This window comes from Gambusia affinis, linkage group LG16 (genome assembly GCF_019740435.1).
Source record: "Gambusia affinis linkage group LG16, SWU_Gaff_1.0, whole genome shotgun sequence".
NCBI classification, from domain to species: domain Eukaryota; kingdom Metazoa; phylum Chordata; class Actinopteri; order Cyprinodontiformes; family Poeciliidae; genus Gambusia; species Gambusia affinis.
Window position 1 is genome coordinate 9,899,366 of NC_057883.1, and position 17,910 is coordinate 9,917,275.

The window sequence follows — 17,910 nt, forward strand, 5'->3', positions numbered from 1 at the left end:
TCGTAATCGTGTTGGTGCTTCCAATGATCCCATTGGAATTGGTCTGAAAATGCAGGACGCAACTCAAATTGCATGCAGAGGTTCCAGTTTATGGTACATTTTTTTTAAATTACAGAGGTTTCAAATGATGCATAGTCAAACACATGCATGCAATGCAACTAAGAGAAACAGATGTTTGGAAAAGATTTTCCATCCATCCATCCATTTTCTGTTCACCCTTTGTCCCTAATGGGGTTGGGAGGGTTGCTGGTGTTTATCTCCAGCTACGTTCCGGGCGAGAGGGGGGGGTCACCCTGGACAGGTCGCCAGTCTGTCGCAGGGCATGGAAAAGATTTTGACATTTGCATTTCATCAACAAGCTTCTGGCTCCACATTGGACCAATCTTCTGATCTAAAATTGTGAAAATCATTCCTATTTGTTGGTGTCTTTTAGGTATAGTCTGTACATTTCTAGATCCAAATATCTTCATACATAAGTTTTTATAGTCGAAGGAGACAAAAAAGTAGGTATTTGGGAAGGATATTATATATTTTATTTTTGTTGTCTTTTTGTATATTTTTCGTCATCTGCTGAAACTTCCTAAATTAAAATACAAGTTGAGAACACAAAATGGAGAAAGACATTGGTGGATGTGTATTAAATTAACAAAAAGCACATCACTTACCTTATGGTTCTTTTTGCTGTGAATTCGGCAGGGAGGAAATCATTTCACACCAAAATCGCCGTTTATCCTCTGCAACATTTGCCTTTGTTTTTAGAAGGAGCAACAAGCTTCTATATCTGCAGAGGGAAAAATGTGTTTCTCTCTCCGGCTTCCTCCCACCTGCTCTACAATCCCTGCTCTCCCTTTCCCTGTTCCCGCAGGAGAGGTTCGGCTGAGGGCGGGCGTTCAAAGTCATAAACAGTTTCCAGCCCAAAATGTCACCTGTTGCAAACACAGCATCACAAAGAGCCAGAGGGTCTTTGATATGAGTCAGCTTTGAACGGCTCTCATCTGCCTTCTGACCACCGTCTGTGTTCAAATAGACGCAAATAAACAAAAAAGAAAAAAACCCTCGACGTGCACAGGCTCTCTGCTCAGCTCTCAGCAGTTCATTAAAACTGTTAGAGTTTAGCAATTTCAATGATTCAGTCCAGAAAGTGAAACTCTAGATTCCTAAAACAAAGAATGGAATATTTTAGGGGTTTGTTTCTGCTAATTTTTTTAAATAAATGTGGCTTGCAGGATTCAGAAAAATTTCTCAGACAACTGATGTGTGGATATTGGGCAAATATTATGTTATGAAATCTCTCACAGTTGTTTTTAAAGAATCAACATCAGTATATCTGACAAATCTTTTGATTACCATCAGTTTAAAGCTATTCTCCAGAAAAAATCAGTGACTGACTTCTGCATCCTAGTTGCACAAAGGAGCATTATAGCAGATCCTTTTTCCCAGCATCTGTATGACTACAACCATTACTTGCTGTTATTTTTCTGTTTTTTCCATTTCTTTTAAATGAGTGTCTCTTGTAACCCTGATTTAAATAAAAAAAACATGTATGTATATATATATGGCATATGACATCTAATATCTCCATAGTATTTTAAGCTGCCCTCATGGTACAGTCTCTTTTCCTACTTTCTGTTATTTAATTCAATTTAGTTCATTTACATAGCAACAAATCATAACACATGGTAGCTAAAGGCACTTTAAGGTGAATGTTTACCTTGATGTGAAAGTATATTCTTCTACTTGGCTGTCACTTTACTGCTGCCTTTATGTACTCCTGACTTTCTCACTGAAGGACAATAAAGAATATTTCACTTTAACCATAAGACAGGATGATGTAGGTCTGTTGTTTGCAAGGAAAACATGCATAATGTTATGCATTTTTATTTTATTTAACCTCCATGGAGTTTATTGCTTCTGCAGCTACTATGAGACCAGAAAGAGAGCTTATGCAGCATCATTCTCATGTCTCCTCACTGCTAGTTAGCTCTACGTTTAAGAATTGATTCCGAGGTGCTTCTAATCACTTTTGAAGCCATTAAAGGTCTTAGGACGGGGGGTTAGTGATGCATAATTTTCCTCAAAAAGGCAAAAAAGCCTCTCTGAAGACTCTTTCCCAGGGGAGGCCATTGTTGATTTTAAAAGCAAATTTGAGGCTGATCTTTGTGGATTAGGGTTTTGTTTGATTTTAGGTGATTATGATAAATTATTCCACATGTAATTATCAATGCAATTTCCTTGCACTGTTTAGCTTTATACTGATTACATTTTTTTATTTACTTTATTTTGTGCCATTATCATGATTTACTAACTTTTCTCCTATTTTAGTTTATTCCCATGCCTTTTTAAAAAAATTATTAATTAATGAATTTATTCAAACTATATATTTACTGTTTGTTATGAATTCCTAAAGTCTTCCCCTTCACATCAACCTCACCTCTGTTGCATCTTTGTACATTTCGTTTTTTTTAAATCCATACTAAGCCTTGTGGAACTCACTATTTCTTTTTTATGTATCTGTTTGGTCATAAATGCTGCCTTATGTATCTAGCTTATGTAAAGCCCTTTGCTTTCCCTATTAATCGCTTGAAAAAATGTCGCTGTTCGGGAGCACTTAAAACAGAAAACTTAAACCATAAAACAGTCATGTATGTCCCATTTCTAACCTATACCAGTAGTGTAATGCAGCAAATCCCATTTACAGGATCTATTTCCTAGCCAACTCTGACTAGGTTTGCACTGCACTTCCTTCTACAGCTCCTGTAAGCACAGCTATGTGCATTTACACAACATACTGCACAGCTTTAGTCCTCAAGACAAATATGTCACGAACACAGAATTGCAGTTCAACTGGTTTTATCAGTGTGGCTCAGACAGTCTTGTACTCTTTTTCCACCATCCCTTCAGCAAAGACAAGATTTGGCCTTTTTTTTTGTTTTGTTTTTTTGTTCTGCCTTTTAAGCATTTTTTTTTTTTCCTCACAAAGAAACGCAATAATACTGAATAACTGCCTCATCCTGAAAGTTACAGTTGTCTGTGATAAACTAGGATGGAGCACATCGTCATTGTTTTTGTTATTTCACAATTACAACAGTTTCATGATGTGGCCTTTATGTACTTCTGGCCTTAAGAGGGTTTTAAAGGCTACAACTGTGAAGCTGTAAAAACATGGTCCCTTCTCAGACTGGTATGGCAAACTACTTTACTATATAATTGTTTGGCAAGCTCTTTTAAGTGGATGTTTATAACTCAGTTTTTTCCTGTCGCATAAGCACTTTCATTATCTAGAATTTGTAGAATTTTTACTGGCAGTTATCATTAGAGTTGCCACAGACGTCCCACTTCCATGAAATATGTGTTTTGCTAATGGCTCTGCGGTGCATCTACAGGACTTTTGCCTCGGTGTCAGGAGGTAAGATAGATACTGTAGCATATTTCCACAAACTGCATATTTCTGGAAAGAAAATGTGACTTTGGAAGACGCTAAAGAAAAAAACATATTTTCTCCATCCAATATATAATTTCATACATATGGCAGGAATGACCATCCAGCTTTTGTTGTGAAATAAACCAACGTATTTTGTAAAATATGCGTCTTTGAATAAACTGATTAAAGTTTTACGCACTGTACGTGTTAATTACCTAACCGAGAGCATCGTCACAAACTCTTGGCAGTCATCTGGTGGGGGTAGGAGTTGCACCTTCTCCCTGGGGCTTCATTGTTCTCTAGTCTAAATAAACATACTTGTTGCTTCCTCCTGCTTATTTAAATTTTTATTTGCAACACTCTCCTGTTTTTTCTTTTAATGTATTTCTTATTTTATTTGCAACACTCTCTTCTTTCTGTAGTTGCTTTTAATCATGTCTTATTAAGAGTTAGGTATTGATTCTCTACAAGTAGTTCCTCATGCACCAGTGTCACACAAAAAAAGAGATCTTTTTCCCATTAACCAATAGGGTTATTTCAGGCTTAATGTTATCCATTGATAGCGAATCTTGTAAATTTAGCAAAACTTCCTTAGTTTGATCAATTTCCATTTCATTCACTTCATTTAATTTGGGATACGATGTCTTATTACATGACTCTGGTGCACTCGGAGATGATTCTAATTATACCCACATGTGGTGTTTTTCAGGACAGTTTCTGGTCAGATGTCCTTCTTTTCCACAACATTAACACCCTGAATTATTTGATCTAAGATTTCCTCTTCTCCCTCTACTGGTTAGGACCTCTTTCCCTCTAAAACCTCCTTTTTATTAAATATTCCTGCTGAAGCTTTTCTTTTATGTTTAATACCTTCTCAGCATGGAGGGAAATAATTAACATACTCATCTAATGTTCGAGTTCCTAATTCTATATAATTTTTTTTTACTCATATTAACCCACAATTTACTATCCATTTTTTCAGATGTTTTTATTTTCACAGGGTTCTGCCTTTTTATAACCTTCCAATCTTTACACTGCAGTTCATCTTTTGGTTCACACTCACTGCTGTTTTACCCGTTTTGAACAATTTAGTCCAGTTCATCAACACATAGGGTGTTCTAAAACTGGCGGGGTAACAATTAAAAAAATACCAGTTGTAGTAATACTCAATTAAGTATTTCTGAAACTGAACTGAAAAAAGAAGCAAGTGTATAGACAATATATAGAAAAAATAAACCCCATAAAAAAAACAACTAAAGTCAAGGCAAAACCGTAATAAAAATAAAAAGCACGAGAAACAACAGTAACAAAAGTTGTACCCCTATGGCCTGGAAAATGCTCTCTTCATGGGTCCAGGCTTCTAGTGGTGCACTCGTCAAAGGTAAGGTTTCAGACTCAACTGTCTCCTTCTCTGAGGGAAGATTGGAGAAATTGGTCCCTCGGACAGTGGTCTGGAAAGCGCTCGGTTCTTGGATCCAGCAATCGATTGCGAACTGGGACCAATCTGCTAGTTCAGACTTCGCCAAATCAAAACTTGAGTTTCCAGACTCAACTGTCTCCTTCTCTGAGGGAAGATTGGAGAAATTGTTCCCTATGTCAGTGGTCTGGACAGCACTCTCTCCATGGGTCCAGTCTTCTAATGCCGTCTTCATCAAAGCAAAAGTTGAGCTTTTGGACTCAACTGCTGGGACAGTTTCCTTACCAGCTGGTGAAGGACCAAAAGGAAAAGCAAGCTTCCCCAGCTGGGGAAGTTTGCTGCTCTGGCGAGGAAGGCTCCTCTAAAACTTCCCCAGCCGGTGAAGGACCAAAAAGGAAAGCATCAAAAACATCATACTCGGAGAAGCTTGCTTCCCAGTCAGGGAAGGCTCGGAAAGAACCTCCGCAAGTCGAGGAAGGTTCAAAAAGGTAAGCATCGAAAACATTGCATGCAGACTCAGTGCTCTCGTCCTTAGAGAAACTTTCATCTGAATCGCTACCAAGAAATATTTTGTCAAAAACCTTCTGCATTCCGGTGCTAACCAAATATCCAACGACAAAACCCAGGGGGAAAAACACGCCAACTACCTTGTTCATAATGAAAAGCTTTGCTAGACGCAGTGTTGAGGTTCGAAACGATCAGATCACTTCCACATGGCCCAAAAAACTGACCCTTTGCAATATCAGCCTTTAGCCTCTAAAGCCCTTTTTCTGGTGGAAGACCACCATCATGACTGGTGGTTTGAATTATATCTTATTACAGCCTTCCATAGTATTCGCAAAGATGAGTCTCCCCCATTACCTCATGTAAAGAATCATTAGCATAGCGAGACGAGGACGAGAAGCCCAACAAAAAGAGTGGAAGTGGTTACGTAAGACCTACGCAATGGCTTGTGCGTGTCTCTCGACCAATAGGATCCGCTTTGAGTTCAGCCGTAATAGCGCGCCGCGGAGCAGCAGCAGAAGCCTCACAGCTCCGTGGAGGTCTTTCTTTGGATCCGACTGGCCAATGTTTGCCCATTTATATCTCGTCGGGCTGCTTTGGTTCGGAATATTTCTGACCGGGACGGGAGGATTGTGGCGCGATGTCGGCTCTGAGGGAGAAGCAGTGTTACGGACTGTCCAGCGGTAAACTAAACCTCGGCGGTAACGTCTCTGTTTTTCACGTAAAACTCACTGACAGCGCGGCAAGAGCCATTGGTACCTTTCAAAACGGCAAGGTGGGTCTTCACGCTGCTCTTCCTCTCAGTGTATTGTGCTGCATAAACTTGTTACGGGGGCTGTCGATTGATTTAAAATCGAGGCGACGGGGGTTGTGCTGTGAATTTCGGCCGAAGTTCACCGCCACCTTCCCCCGTTGGTGGTTGCTACCAACGAGCCCCCTTTTTTTGTTGCCAATACATGTTGCATAATGCAACGCGGAAACATGTGTGTGTGTACGCGTGTATGTGTGTATGTGTTAAGAAGCTTGTAGCAACCTGCTGGCCAAGTCCAAACAGGCTTTTGGCAAAGTATGAGGGCATCAAATCAGTGTGGAGGACAGGACACAGAAAGTGAGGGAGGAGAAGCTGTGGGGGTGAAGGTTTGTAGTAGGAGGGAATATTTGGATTGGCCTGAAGAAACTCCAATGTGGACATTGAATGATATTATACTTTCTTCTAAAACTAGGCCGTGGCAGAGTGACTGAACCATTTAATCAACCATTTAACCCAGTTAATCACCACTGAACCAGATGCTGCAGGAAGTCTAATGTAGCAGGCACTTCCTCAATTCAGCAATTCCTTGTAACGAGGGTTGGAAACTCCTCGGTGAGGAGATTACAGGCACCCCTTTGAATGCTTAACACGTGAAACCCCCGATTGATCTCATCGTAATTTGACCTGAAGCGGTGATGAGACAGAACGGCGGGGGAAATCACCTAAACTAAGAAGAGCTTCACGGCTCTCCAGATCGCACTTGCGCACGTCACGCAGGAAAAAGTAAGACATCTATCTGCACATGCATAAGCAGGACCAGACCCTGCGCTGGCAGCCAGCTCACACTGCGCACCCAACAGGTGGACTCTCCATTTAAAAAGGTCTGTTAGATTGTAGTTACTGCATCCTTTCCATCAGGGCTGCAGGGGTGTCCCTTTGGCTCTGTGATCTCTGTGTTTCCCCCTCAGGCGTCAGCTTTTTTTCATTTCACTCAACGTGATAACGCATCTTTATTTTTGCTGTGTCATGATCTTTGAACAAATTTAGAATGCTGAATCTGCTGTATGTTTGGATAGATAATCAAAATAATGTTTTTTTTTTTTTTACAACTCATTTGTTTATTGGTCATAAAATCAAAGGTGAATCGGAGGGATGGTTGAAATGTTGCGCAGACGTGGGTCATGGATGTATTTACTGTAAATAAAAGCACTTGCTAAAGAGTTTGTGCTTGAACTTGTTCACATTGTTGGTCTATTTTAGGTACAAATCTCAATGTTATTTACACAATAAAGGATTTTGGGTTTTATTTTCAAAGAAAAATGCACTTATACAGTAAATCTGAAGAATATATAGCAAATATTGCTTCATTATTTTTTTTTGCAAAAGACTGTCTGGAGATCAGTTCATATATTCCAAGTGTTATGAACTTGCATTTTAAGTGCTAAGGTAATATTTAGCCAGCTGGACAGAGTCTCACGACATTAGATGATCACCAATCAAATGAAACTGTAGAAAATATTAAATCTCAAGAACGTAGGAAGAATCGATGAAAAAGACAGGAAAAAATAGGCACATATCACAATTGGTAACTGATTTAACAATCCAATCATTGTCGCAAGGTTGCAGGCTGGACAAGAAGCAAAGCAGAGAAGCAGCCATGAAGGAAAGTCGTGAAAGCATCAGTCAACAACTTTTAGTTGGGGATCTCACACGTTTTTGCCTTATTTAGTGGCAAGAATGAAGTCACTATTGAATTAAAACGATAAGAGTGGCGTGCCACAAATCACGTGCATGGACACAGAAAACATGGAAGAAGCTCTGGTCAAACATGACCAAAAGTAAATTTTTCAGCAAGTCATGCGTGCCTCAGAAAACTAACCGGTCACGTTATTGTCAACATGTGAAAGGTGGTGACATCATCAATCTGTGGGATGTTTTTTTTAAGCAAGAAAAGGGAAGTTGGTCAAATTGGAAAGGGAGATGGATTGAGCTAAAACTTGGATAATTGCCCTCAAACGGGGAAATGACCCCCGACCTACAGCCAGATAAACAATCGAGTCCAGAATCTGACAAGAGACACACTCCTAAAGACCTGCCGCTCTAACGGCAGCAAAAACGTGCAGTAAAGACACAGAAGCTGAGAACAAATGCGTCCCACAATTTTCAGATATTTATTTGTAAAATAAATACTTTATAACTTGTCTTTTCTCTGCACTTGAAAATCAAACACTTGCATTTTGTTGGTCAATTGTACAAAAACCAAATGAATTTCACTGGTTTGTTTATGTAAAGTAACAAAACATGGAGAAGTTGATTACTTTCTCCAAGAGCTGTGTGTTAATGTCACACTCGTACTGAACTACTACGCAGAAAATTCTGCTTCTCTTTATATTCTTCACAGCTCCTGTTTTTTTTTTGTGTTTTTTTTAGAGCTGGTCTTCCCGTCCTACCATCACCTTCAGTGGAAATCAAGGGGTAAGATGACCTGCTATTTCTGCTCCCTAAACACTGTATTTTCCCTCGTATTGGATCTTAAAAGATATCCAATCTCTGTTGTAGAGAATTGCCGTACCTTGTTCAGAAAATGGAAATGAAGCGAGGATCTTCACCTTCGGAGTGACTAACGTCGCTCGAAACAGTCCGCACGGAAGCTTTGACTGCGTCCAGCAGCACGACACGGGGTAAGCCATAAAGGAACAGCCAGCAAAAACGCAAATATCGACTGCATTATTCATTTTGAGCAAGTGAACAGCCGGCTTTTCTAAATAACAGCCACCGTTGGGACCTCATCTTAGCATTTAGTCATAGCGGTTAACGTTGCAAAAAGCAGTACTTAGATGTATGTTCAATTGGGTTGGTAGCTGCCACCGTTTCCAAATCCTATATAGGTTTCATGCCAGGCTGTGATTAATAGGAAAAAGGGAAGTGCCTTTACTATACCCTCCTGAGCCTTCCTGTTATCTACTGAAAGTATTTCTCTCTGTTGCTCTCTTGCAGCCTGAACAAGCTTTACTTGACCTGTTGTAGAAAGTAGTTTATATTTGAAATAGTTTCTTGTGTTGGTGTGCGCCCTTCAATCATGAAACACCTCACTGGTTTTGAAAATAGCAACTTTTATTGTCTTTTTCCTACAGTTTTTTTTTAAAAGCATTTTGTACATTTCAAGTGTTAGTAGCTGGACGTTTTTAGCATGGTATGATTTCTTATCAAAAGAAGACAACGTTTTTGAGTTCCTACTTGTTGATGTAGCCAATTTCTCTGTGTAGAAGGTGAATAAAGGTTGGACTTTTTAATTTTCCTCTAGTAAAGAGAAGTTTTTTTGTTTAGTCTTTTTTTTTTTTTTTTAAATCAGCCACCGTTGGGCTTCTGGTTAGGCAAATTACTTCCCTTAACAGCTAACAGGTCATCTTGTCTGCAGCAACATTATAACATAAAGTTGCATTGTTGACGGTATCTTTGGAGTATCTTTGGATTTGATTGCTGGAGCAAACCCGGGAAGCAGAGAAGAAAATTTAAATAACGTCGAGGACGAAAATAAAATTCCTCCCGTGGAGTCCTGACAGATTCAGAGCTGACGCGCTTTAGAGCTGTTCCTAAAAACTGAACTGGACTCGGCCGGCGAAACAGTCTGGCTGATGCAAGCAGGCATCAATTTAAGCAACCGGGTTCTCCGAAGGTTTTTTTTAATTTTTTTATTAGCCTAAATCATGGCAGGCTGAATGCTGACTGTCTCCCGTTGTGCTCTCAGTGCTGCCGAGGAGCTGACATGTCTCGGAGTGATTCAGAAGAAGATGACAGTCAACGCCACAGATGACTCGTACGATAAGGCTCGCCAGAGCATGGCCCAGGCCGAGGAGGAGACGCGCAGCAGAGGGGCCATCGTCATCAAGAACGGCGCACGCTACCAGGGTAAGAAGAACGGAAAAGCGCTCGCATGTCTGGAGCGTGTGTGTGTGTGTGTGTGTGTGTGTGCGATTATACAACCAGAAACCCGGCGCAAGGCAGGCGCTTGGCCTGAAGGCAATTCTTTACTGTGCTTCTGATATCCTGGAAATGCTGTCAGCCATATTGCATTGGTTGCCTTGGAAACATGTGCAGTAAACAGATATTTTAAGGGTTGCTGTCTTTTCTTTTTCTTTTCTTTTTTTTTTCTTCCTGTACATTTTGTCCCTTTTCTTTCTTGATGATTGCATTTCAGTTTAGCACAAAAATGGACCAACGTGAATCCAGAACCATCAGTTTGGTTCTCTGCGTTGTCGAGCCAGCGCTTTAGCTTTTCCTTGTATTACCACTGTTGTTGCATATCCAACCACCAAACCACTTCCTCCTGAGATGATATGTTAGTCACTGTCATCATCTCTCAGTGAACACACACACACACACAAATGGAGTTTAGCATGTTAAGTTATGATGACTCTGTCGTTTTAGAGGAAACTTAAAGGGCGGGGGGAATCAACATTATTTATGCCAGGGTTGTGCAACAGTGTGGTTATGTCTTAAATTAGATTGCTACATCTGCTCACTGCGCTCTGTGTGTGTGTGTGTGTGTGTGTCTTTCTAACCTGACTGTGACTTTCTGGTGGGGTGAACTGAGGTCTTCTTCTTTTTTTACTCACAACTCTGCAAGTGGAGAAAGTTGAGATATAATAACTTCCTCCTCTCATGTCTAATCCTGTCTAAAATGATTTAACAACCTCATTGTTGATACCTATTTAGCATAGACTCTGGGGATTGAGTAACACTTTGTTATTTAAACTGACATAACATAATACAGGATTATGTTTTGAATTAAAAATTGTTTTACTTGGCCTCGTTTTATTTTATTTACTTCTCATGCATCACATTTTATGGCTGATTTGGACATGAATAATTAGGATATTTTGGGATGTTTAATGCAAAAACTTGAACTAACTTTAAAAAAAAAAAAACAGCAAAAAAATACAACACTTTTTGGCATTATTTCACATTCAGCTTTTTCTATTTTCTGTACTTTTCTAATGTATCTTGACAGTTTCCGTCATAAAGACGTTTCTGAAACGTACATATCCCGGTGGCTTAAAAATCTCCAGAGTGCCAGATTGAATCCTCCAGATTGTTGGAAACCTGGATTTTCTGCAAGCATTAAACCCATTGTGCAAAGAGCTTTTTCAGCTATTTACACAATAATCATCGCAAATCAGGACATTGCGATGGCCACTTGGAAACATTGACTTTGTTGACCTTAAGACCCTTTGCTCCATGTGTGACAATGTTTTAACTTCCTGGCTGATCTCTTGAGATGTTGCTTCAATATTTGATCATAATCTTCATTCCTCAGCCCCTCCTGCAGCCAGAACGTAAAAGTGCCGCTCTTCACTTTGAGGTGTGCTAGCTTAGTTTCCTCCAAAGCTGACGACAGTCATCATGACTAAACACTTCGCTTTAGTTTGATTAGACCACGAGACATGTCTCTACAACTTGGGGTTGTGCCTCTTTGTGTATTTGCAAGCCATAATCTTGCTTGTTGTGTTGCTTTTTGAACTAATGGCTTCCTCCTGTCTGAATGGACTGTGAGCCTGTGTCTGTACAGGACTAGTCTCACTGTGGAGAACGACGCTCTCTCACCAGCTACAGCCGCTTCCTTCACAAAGACTTAAGCTTTTGTTCTGGGGCTCTTGCACAAATTTCCCAAAGCACGTTCATGTCTGGGACTTGGAACCTAAACTTGTCTGGTAATGAGGAGGTTTTATGTTTAGAACAGTATTTGTGAGTGCGATGCTCTAACTGTAGCAATAAGGAATAAATTGACTTTTTTTTTTTTTTTTTGGGGTAGTGTGACTGTTTATCTGGAAGATGCTGTGAACGTAATTTCTAAATGTTCTTATTGGTGACGCCTCTTTTTATTTCCTTTTTCCTTAATTTCCTTCTCAGGCAAGAAGGTGACCGTGCGAGCTCCGGCTCCAGCGCTGGCCAAGCTGACCAAGCCCAAACACTCGTCTCACTCCCTCCTCAACAACATCAAGAAGGGAGTCAGCCTGCCAAGGCAGAGGAAGGGTCCCTGTCCAGTGAGTAGGAAAAGTGTCGGTGACATTAGGGAGCGACCCCTAAAGGAGAGAATGATGCACCTGCTGGCTCTGAGGCCGTACAAGAGGCCCGAGCTGATCCTGAGGCTGCAGAAAGACGGGATTGCAGACGGAGACAAAGACGAGCTGGACGCAGTTATGATGGAGGTGATGAAGTTCCTCTGACGTTGTGGGAATGAATCCGATAAAACATCGGAATAGTTTTACTGCCGTTCGACATGCGGCGCAGGAAGAAATTCGAACAGACTTGACGGAGGTGGCGGTGTTTGTTTTGCAGGTGGGACAGCTCAGTAACAGAGACAGCACATTTGTCCTGAAGGACGGCCTGTACAAGGAGCTGCAGAAGGACTGGCCAGGCTACACCTCAGGGGACCAGCAGCTGCTCAAACGAATCCTTGTCAGGTAATAAAAATGAATCCTCACTGTTTGTTTGGTTGTTCTATCAGGCAGTTATTTGCTGTTTTAATCATTCATCTTTATTATATTCATCAATGCCGGTCTCCAAGCTGCCTGAGCAGAAAACTACTCGCACTTAAATAGAAAATAAATCTGTACGTCAGATCGCTGCAGAGGGTGAAGATCAGAGAGTGATATCTTGTAAACAACATTACTTTGGTTTTAAGTCATGCAGTCATACTGAACGGCAGCTTGAGGATCATCAACAGCCTCCTTCGGCGTCGCATAAACCGAATGAAGTTTGGTGTCACCTGCATGAAGTCACTCTTTAGCTGGAAATGTAATTTGCTGAAAGTTCTCAGTAAAAATGGAAATTAAAGCTCATTCTAAAATTAGCTAAATATGAATCAAAAGGCCAACATTCTCAGAACTGAAATGGCTTCAAATATTTAACAAGGTGCTCTTCCACAGTAGGTTCACATGTACCGGCATTTTCATGATTCCTCTATTGCAGCTCATCTTTAGAGAATCCTGCAGCAACAGACGCATGAAGTATAAAAGTCACATCGGTTGATCGGCTCGCGTGTTAAAACACAAACCACTGACAGCGTGACAAGAACTCGGCCTTAAATAGAAACCTGCATGACTTTATATGTGTGCCACCAACCTGAGGGCACAGTGAGACTGATCTGAGCCCATATGTCGTGTGTTTTTTTATTTATTTTACTTTTAAGTGTGACTGGTATTAAATAGCTTGTTTTAAGATCCACTGGCGGTTTATTTAATTAGAATTTAGCTGAAGCGCAAAGAAACTTATTTATTTAAAGGATGTTTTTTGGTATTAGACTCTATAGTTAAAGTATTGTCAATAATGTCTTCCAGTAATCCTAACCCTATTTTAAAATTTTATATCAACTTTTAACTTTCTTATTACTTTTATTATATTTTTATTTAGAAAGACTTCCATCACATTTATTAATTACAGCATTACTCGTTTAAGGTCCTACATGAGGATAGAAGCAGAGAATCCAAGTGGTTTTGACCACACTGCCTTTCTGGTATTTTCTCTTTCAGACTATTACCAACTTTAATTGTGACCGATGACAAAAATGAACAAAATTAACGATCAAATGAAGTCAGATCTAAATGGTCTTACATACTCAGTCCATTTGGTGCAGATCTTATAAAAATTTTTCTTTTTCAACTTGAAGGGAAAAAGAAATCTTTTCCTTAACATAAATCTGGTAAACAATTTCAATCCATTCATCGCTAGTGGGTGAATCTGGTTTTAGCCATTTCCTTGTGACGGCTTTCTTACTGGCTGCCAGTAGAATAGCCAGCAGTTTTTTGTCTTTATTTTAAAAAAATTAATAAATTACACAAAAACGCAGTTGGCTGTTGCTGGACTTCCCCAGCAACCTTACCAGTGGGGTTAGCAAGTTTTCTGGGGGAAACTCTGCGGTGCATCTGTCATTTACTTGGTTCCTTATTTTTGTGTTTTCCTGCTTAACCAGGAAAAAGCCGCAGCTTTCCATGCTTCCCACTTAAAACAACATTCTATTTCTGCGTTCTGCCTGCTTGATTGTTGATGTACAATGCTTTCCTTGCAGGAGACTTTTCCAACCACAGCAGAACCTCCTGACTGTCCCCGAGGCCCAGGTCAGCCCTCTTCGAGAAACCCCCAACTCATCACCTGCACACCGCCAAAAACACTCCCTCCTCGATGAATACGCCGACCCTCTGGCCGGCAAAAAGCCCAGAATATCTCACCTGACGAGCAAATCGACGAGTGAGAATTTCAGACTGAGGTCTTCTAAACAGGAGGCTCAGAAAGGTGCCGAAGCAACAGCAGAGGACGGGCAAAACAACTCGCTTGACCCCAGAAGACTTTTTGACTCGCTGTCAGCAGTTTGTCAGCAGGAAGCAGAAGTGGCTAAAAGACTGGAACAGACGGATGCTCCTCAAGAGGAACCTAGAGACCCAGAAGAGCAACAGAAACCCAAGTCGGACCGCCCCTCTCTGCCTCTGATGGTGCCCGATCTCAGCAGACATACGGTCAAAAAGAAGAAGAGCAAACACAAACACAAAGATCAGGTGAGAAAACAGGTACCTGCTTTTAAGGTGGTTTTTTATTTTTAATGGGATTTCAATTTTAGGTAATCTGTTGATATTTTTTATGGGGTTTTTTTTAAGGAGAAAGAAGAATGGAGAGACAAAAAGCAAAGGAGAAAAGATAAAGATTGCAGTTCAGATTATTCAAATAACGATGCTCCTTTGCAATGCACAGGTAAGAACTGACCGACTTGGTGAAACCGTTAATTTCTCTGTACTTTTCTGCTGACTTACAGCTTTTCTTTGTTTCTTTCAGAGACGAGTAAGCTAATGTTTGACTCCAGTGTACCTCAAGCTGACGCTGACTCAGCAGACTATTTATCGTAAGTTGTTTGTTTGACCTAGTTGCGTTCCTGTTTAAGCAATAATTACAGGACTGTTTGCGCTCCTGTTCCCCTGCAACTTGCAGGAGAGCAAACATAGGAACGCGTCTTTACAAAACCGGGCGTCTTCCATTGAGGTCTGAAAACGTTACAGCCGTAATTTTACTAACATTTTCTGTGGAAGACGTATAAATTAAAACGCTCGCAGGGCACCGAGCGTTTTAATCCAAACTAAGAATGCAAAACTCATTTTTAAATAAAATGGGTCATTCAAAAGAGAGCGAATTATCTCTGTTTCTATAAGGAGAATTGATTATCTTTTATAGTCACTACTTCAATTTTAACAAAGTACTGTCATGTTTTAACTTCTGCAGTTTATAGTGAGCACAAGTATTATGGTGCTACTGTTTTATTTTCAGATGTTTAACTGCTCAAAAATGTGAGCAAGTAGCACAGAAAATGATTCATATGAAATCCAATCAATTATTTGTATGCTATTTATTACAAAATCAATATTGCAATATTTAAGGCTTCATTGAATCAAATCGATTTCAAATTTAAATGTAACCCAAAGAACCTAAATCGAATTGAATTGGGAATTTCTTGATATCCAGCCCTTGTGATTATTCTTTCCCATCTTAATAAAAACCTAAACACTCAATATTTTATTGACATGAAGTAGTTTTTTTCTTTACTCTTATAATTCGGTTCAGTGGTTATTTTTTTGTTAAGTCTCTAGTCGACTTACAGATGCAACTTTCAGGGATCTGTAAGTTGTGGTAGATCCATAACTTATGAAGGATCTCACATGTTTGCCACATGTGGAAAAAAAAAAAATCATGTTATTTATTTTTAGGTCGATTGGTTCACCTTTTTATAGGATAGCAATAATGGACGCTTTCCTGCTCAAACCAGTGTGGTTTTTTTTCGTGCAGGAAGTACACGGCCATTTCCAGCCACAACCAGAGACAGAGCTATAAACTGGACTTCAATAACGAGTACAGCGAGTACAGAGACTTACACGCTCGCATCGACAGCGTCACGCAACAGTTCATGGAGCTGGACACTCAGCTCAAGCAACTTCACCACGAGTCACACAAATACAAGGTAAGCTATAAGAAGAAAAATACACATTTTATTGAAGGTGTGGATATTTCCTGCTTGTTCTGATTTCTGTGTTGTTGTTTTTTTCTCACAGACTGTTCGGAATAAAATCCTGCAAGAGTACCGGAAAATTAAAAAAGTAGCTCTCCTCTTTTTCTGAACAAATGTTTCCTCTGGTTCGCCTGGAGGTAATCAGTGTTCTTTGTTTTCTTCGTTTGTCTCTCTAGTCCAATCCCAACTACAATCAGGACAAAGTTCGCTGTGAATATCTACACAACAAGCTGGCCCACATCAAGAAGCTCATATCAGACTTCGATCAGCAGCAGATCACAGTGGATCACTCCGGCCCCAAATGAAGCGCCCGGCTGGGGAGAATACGAGGAGAAAAGAAACATCCTGAGGCTGCGGAGCTCAGCGCCATCAACCTGCAGACGTCCTGGCTGGAGCAGCCTGCTGTAAACATCAGCAGTGAAGTAAAGAAAAGTGGCTTATTTTCTTAAGACAGTGAGGAGCTCTGCAGTGACGTGGTGCAGACACAAGAAGTCGCTACAGCTCTGTTCAGGCGGCTCAAACTGGAAAACGGGTGCCGAGATGAGCCACTAACCCTGAAAACATTTAGCAGGTCCTCAGCTCTTGTTATCCTTTAGTTGTGAAGTATCGCTTGTGTGTTCTGGTTGCCAGGTTAGTGTTCAAGTTTTAACCTGAGAAAACTGCATGCTGTACATATCCAGAAAGTCCGCATGATTTGTCAGGTGAGGGTTTTTTGTTTTTTTTTCTTTGCAATGGCAGCTAGGACAATACAAAGGCCTGTCCTTCAATGTTATTTAAGCCGGGTGAGCTCTTCATCTGTATTAACTATTCATCAGTTTGGATAAAATCATTTAAAAATCCACTTCTACCCAGGACTCATTGTTCATCAACTGCGTCATCAGAGAATGCACTCTTGACATTCGCTGAAAGTGTAAATTACAAATGGTTGAAACTAATGTACACAGCCGTCCATACTGTAAGCTGAGATGATTTAAAGAAAACACTGGAATGTGAAAATAATGCATGTTGTGTACTTTGCAGACTGTATGATGAGAAAAACTAAAGGTATTGTCAAGGTTTCTAATAAATAATTTTGTATGGACTCAAGTTCTCTATTTTTTTTTCTTGGATTCTAACTGGTGTGCATAATAAGATGTTATAACTTCTTGTGTTTTCTTTTGTATCAAGTGATAATTGCATTGTCCATCCATTTCTTTTGCCAGTGTGATCCCTTTGCTGTTATAGTTCTGGATGTTGTTAAGATAATAGAAGTAGATGAACAAGTTTAAGTAAGTTGGGTTTTATTCTAAGCTTCACATATGATATCAAGTTGTACACAGGACCAAGACATACACTATATTAATAAGCGGATAAATGTTCAAAATGTTATGGTTGTATATTTGAAAGGGAAAATTCACCTCAGTAGTTTAATTTTATGGGATAGACCTGACTAGTAAACATTATCTACAAATACTAAATGAGGTTAAAGTTGGAGGCCAATGCATAAGCTGGTAGTTGGCCTTATCCCAGTACCAGGAATCCTAACATCAGCTTTCCTAAACCAGCATAGATGTGTGTTTTGGATCGTTGTCTTACCAGAAACACCCACCTGGTCAAGCCTTCAACCATCCGACTTTTGATTTGAGGTGAAGTTGAAGAACTGAAAGGGAGTTCTTTGTAATTCTATCCACTTTTGCAGCAGTAGTTGCACTGGAGCAAAAAATAAAGGTTTTGGAGTATTTATGTTAATTATGGAACACCCATAAATATGCTTTGTACAATAAAAATAG

At 40.0% G+C, this 17,910-nt stretch overlaps 1 protein-coding gene across 2 annotated transcripts; it reads left to right on the forward strand.

Annotated features, from left to right (window-relative positions):
- The first annotated feature begins 5,783 nt into the window (after window positions 1-5,783).
- On the forward strand, window positions 5,784-17,222 carry LOC122845574 (RNA polymerase II elongation factor ELL-like). 2 transcript variants are annotated; one of them, XM_044141827.1, is made up of 12 exons: window positions 5,784-6,117; window positions 8,524-8,568; window positions 8,653-8,774; window positions 9,842-10,002; window positions 12,004-12,302; window positions 12,433-12,557; window positions 14,162-14,645; window positions 14,745-14,838; window positions 14,920-14,986; window positions 15,922-16,093; window positions 16,185-16,229; window positions 16,318-17,222. In XM_044141827.1, exons 1-12 carry the CDS (start codon window positions 5,983-5,985, stop codon window positions 16,444-16,446), a joined length of 1,878 nt encoding a protein of 625 aa, XP_043997762.1. In that variant the 5' UTR covers window positions 5,784-5,982; the 3' UTR covers window positions 16,447-17,222. The 2 variants fall into 2 exon arrangements, with proteins under 2 accessions (XP_043997762.1, XP_043997763.1); XM_044141828.1 differs by having other exon boundaries at window positions 5,798-6,117; window positions 14,748-14,838.
- The last annotated feature ends 688 nt before the right edge of the window (window positions 17,223-17,910 follow it).

Excerpts from the sequence above, each read along its gene's own strand:
- LOC122845574 (XM_044141827.1), top strand. The coding sequence starts at position 5,983 with ATGTCGGCTCTGAGGGAGAAGCAGTGTTACGGACTGTCCAGCGGTAAA. Across the intron at positions 12,558-14,161 it reads CTCAAACGAATCCTTGTCAG|GAGACTTTTCCAACCACAGC; the intron begins GTAATAAAAATG and ends CTTTCCTTGCAG. Across the intron at positions 16,230-16,317 it reads AGTACCGGAAAATTAAAAAA|TCCAATCCCAACTACAATCA; the intron begins GTAGCTCTCCTC and ends TTGTCTCTCTAG.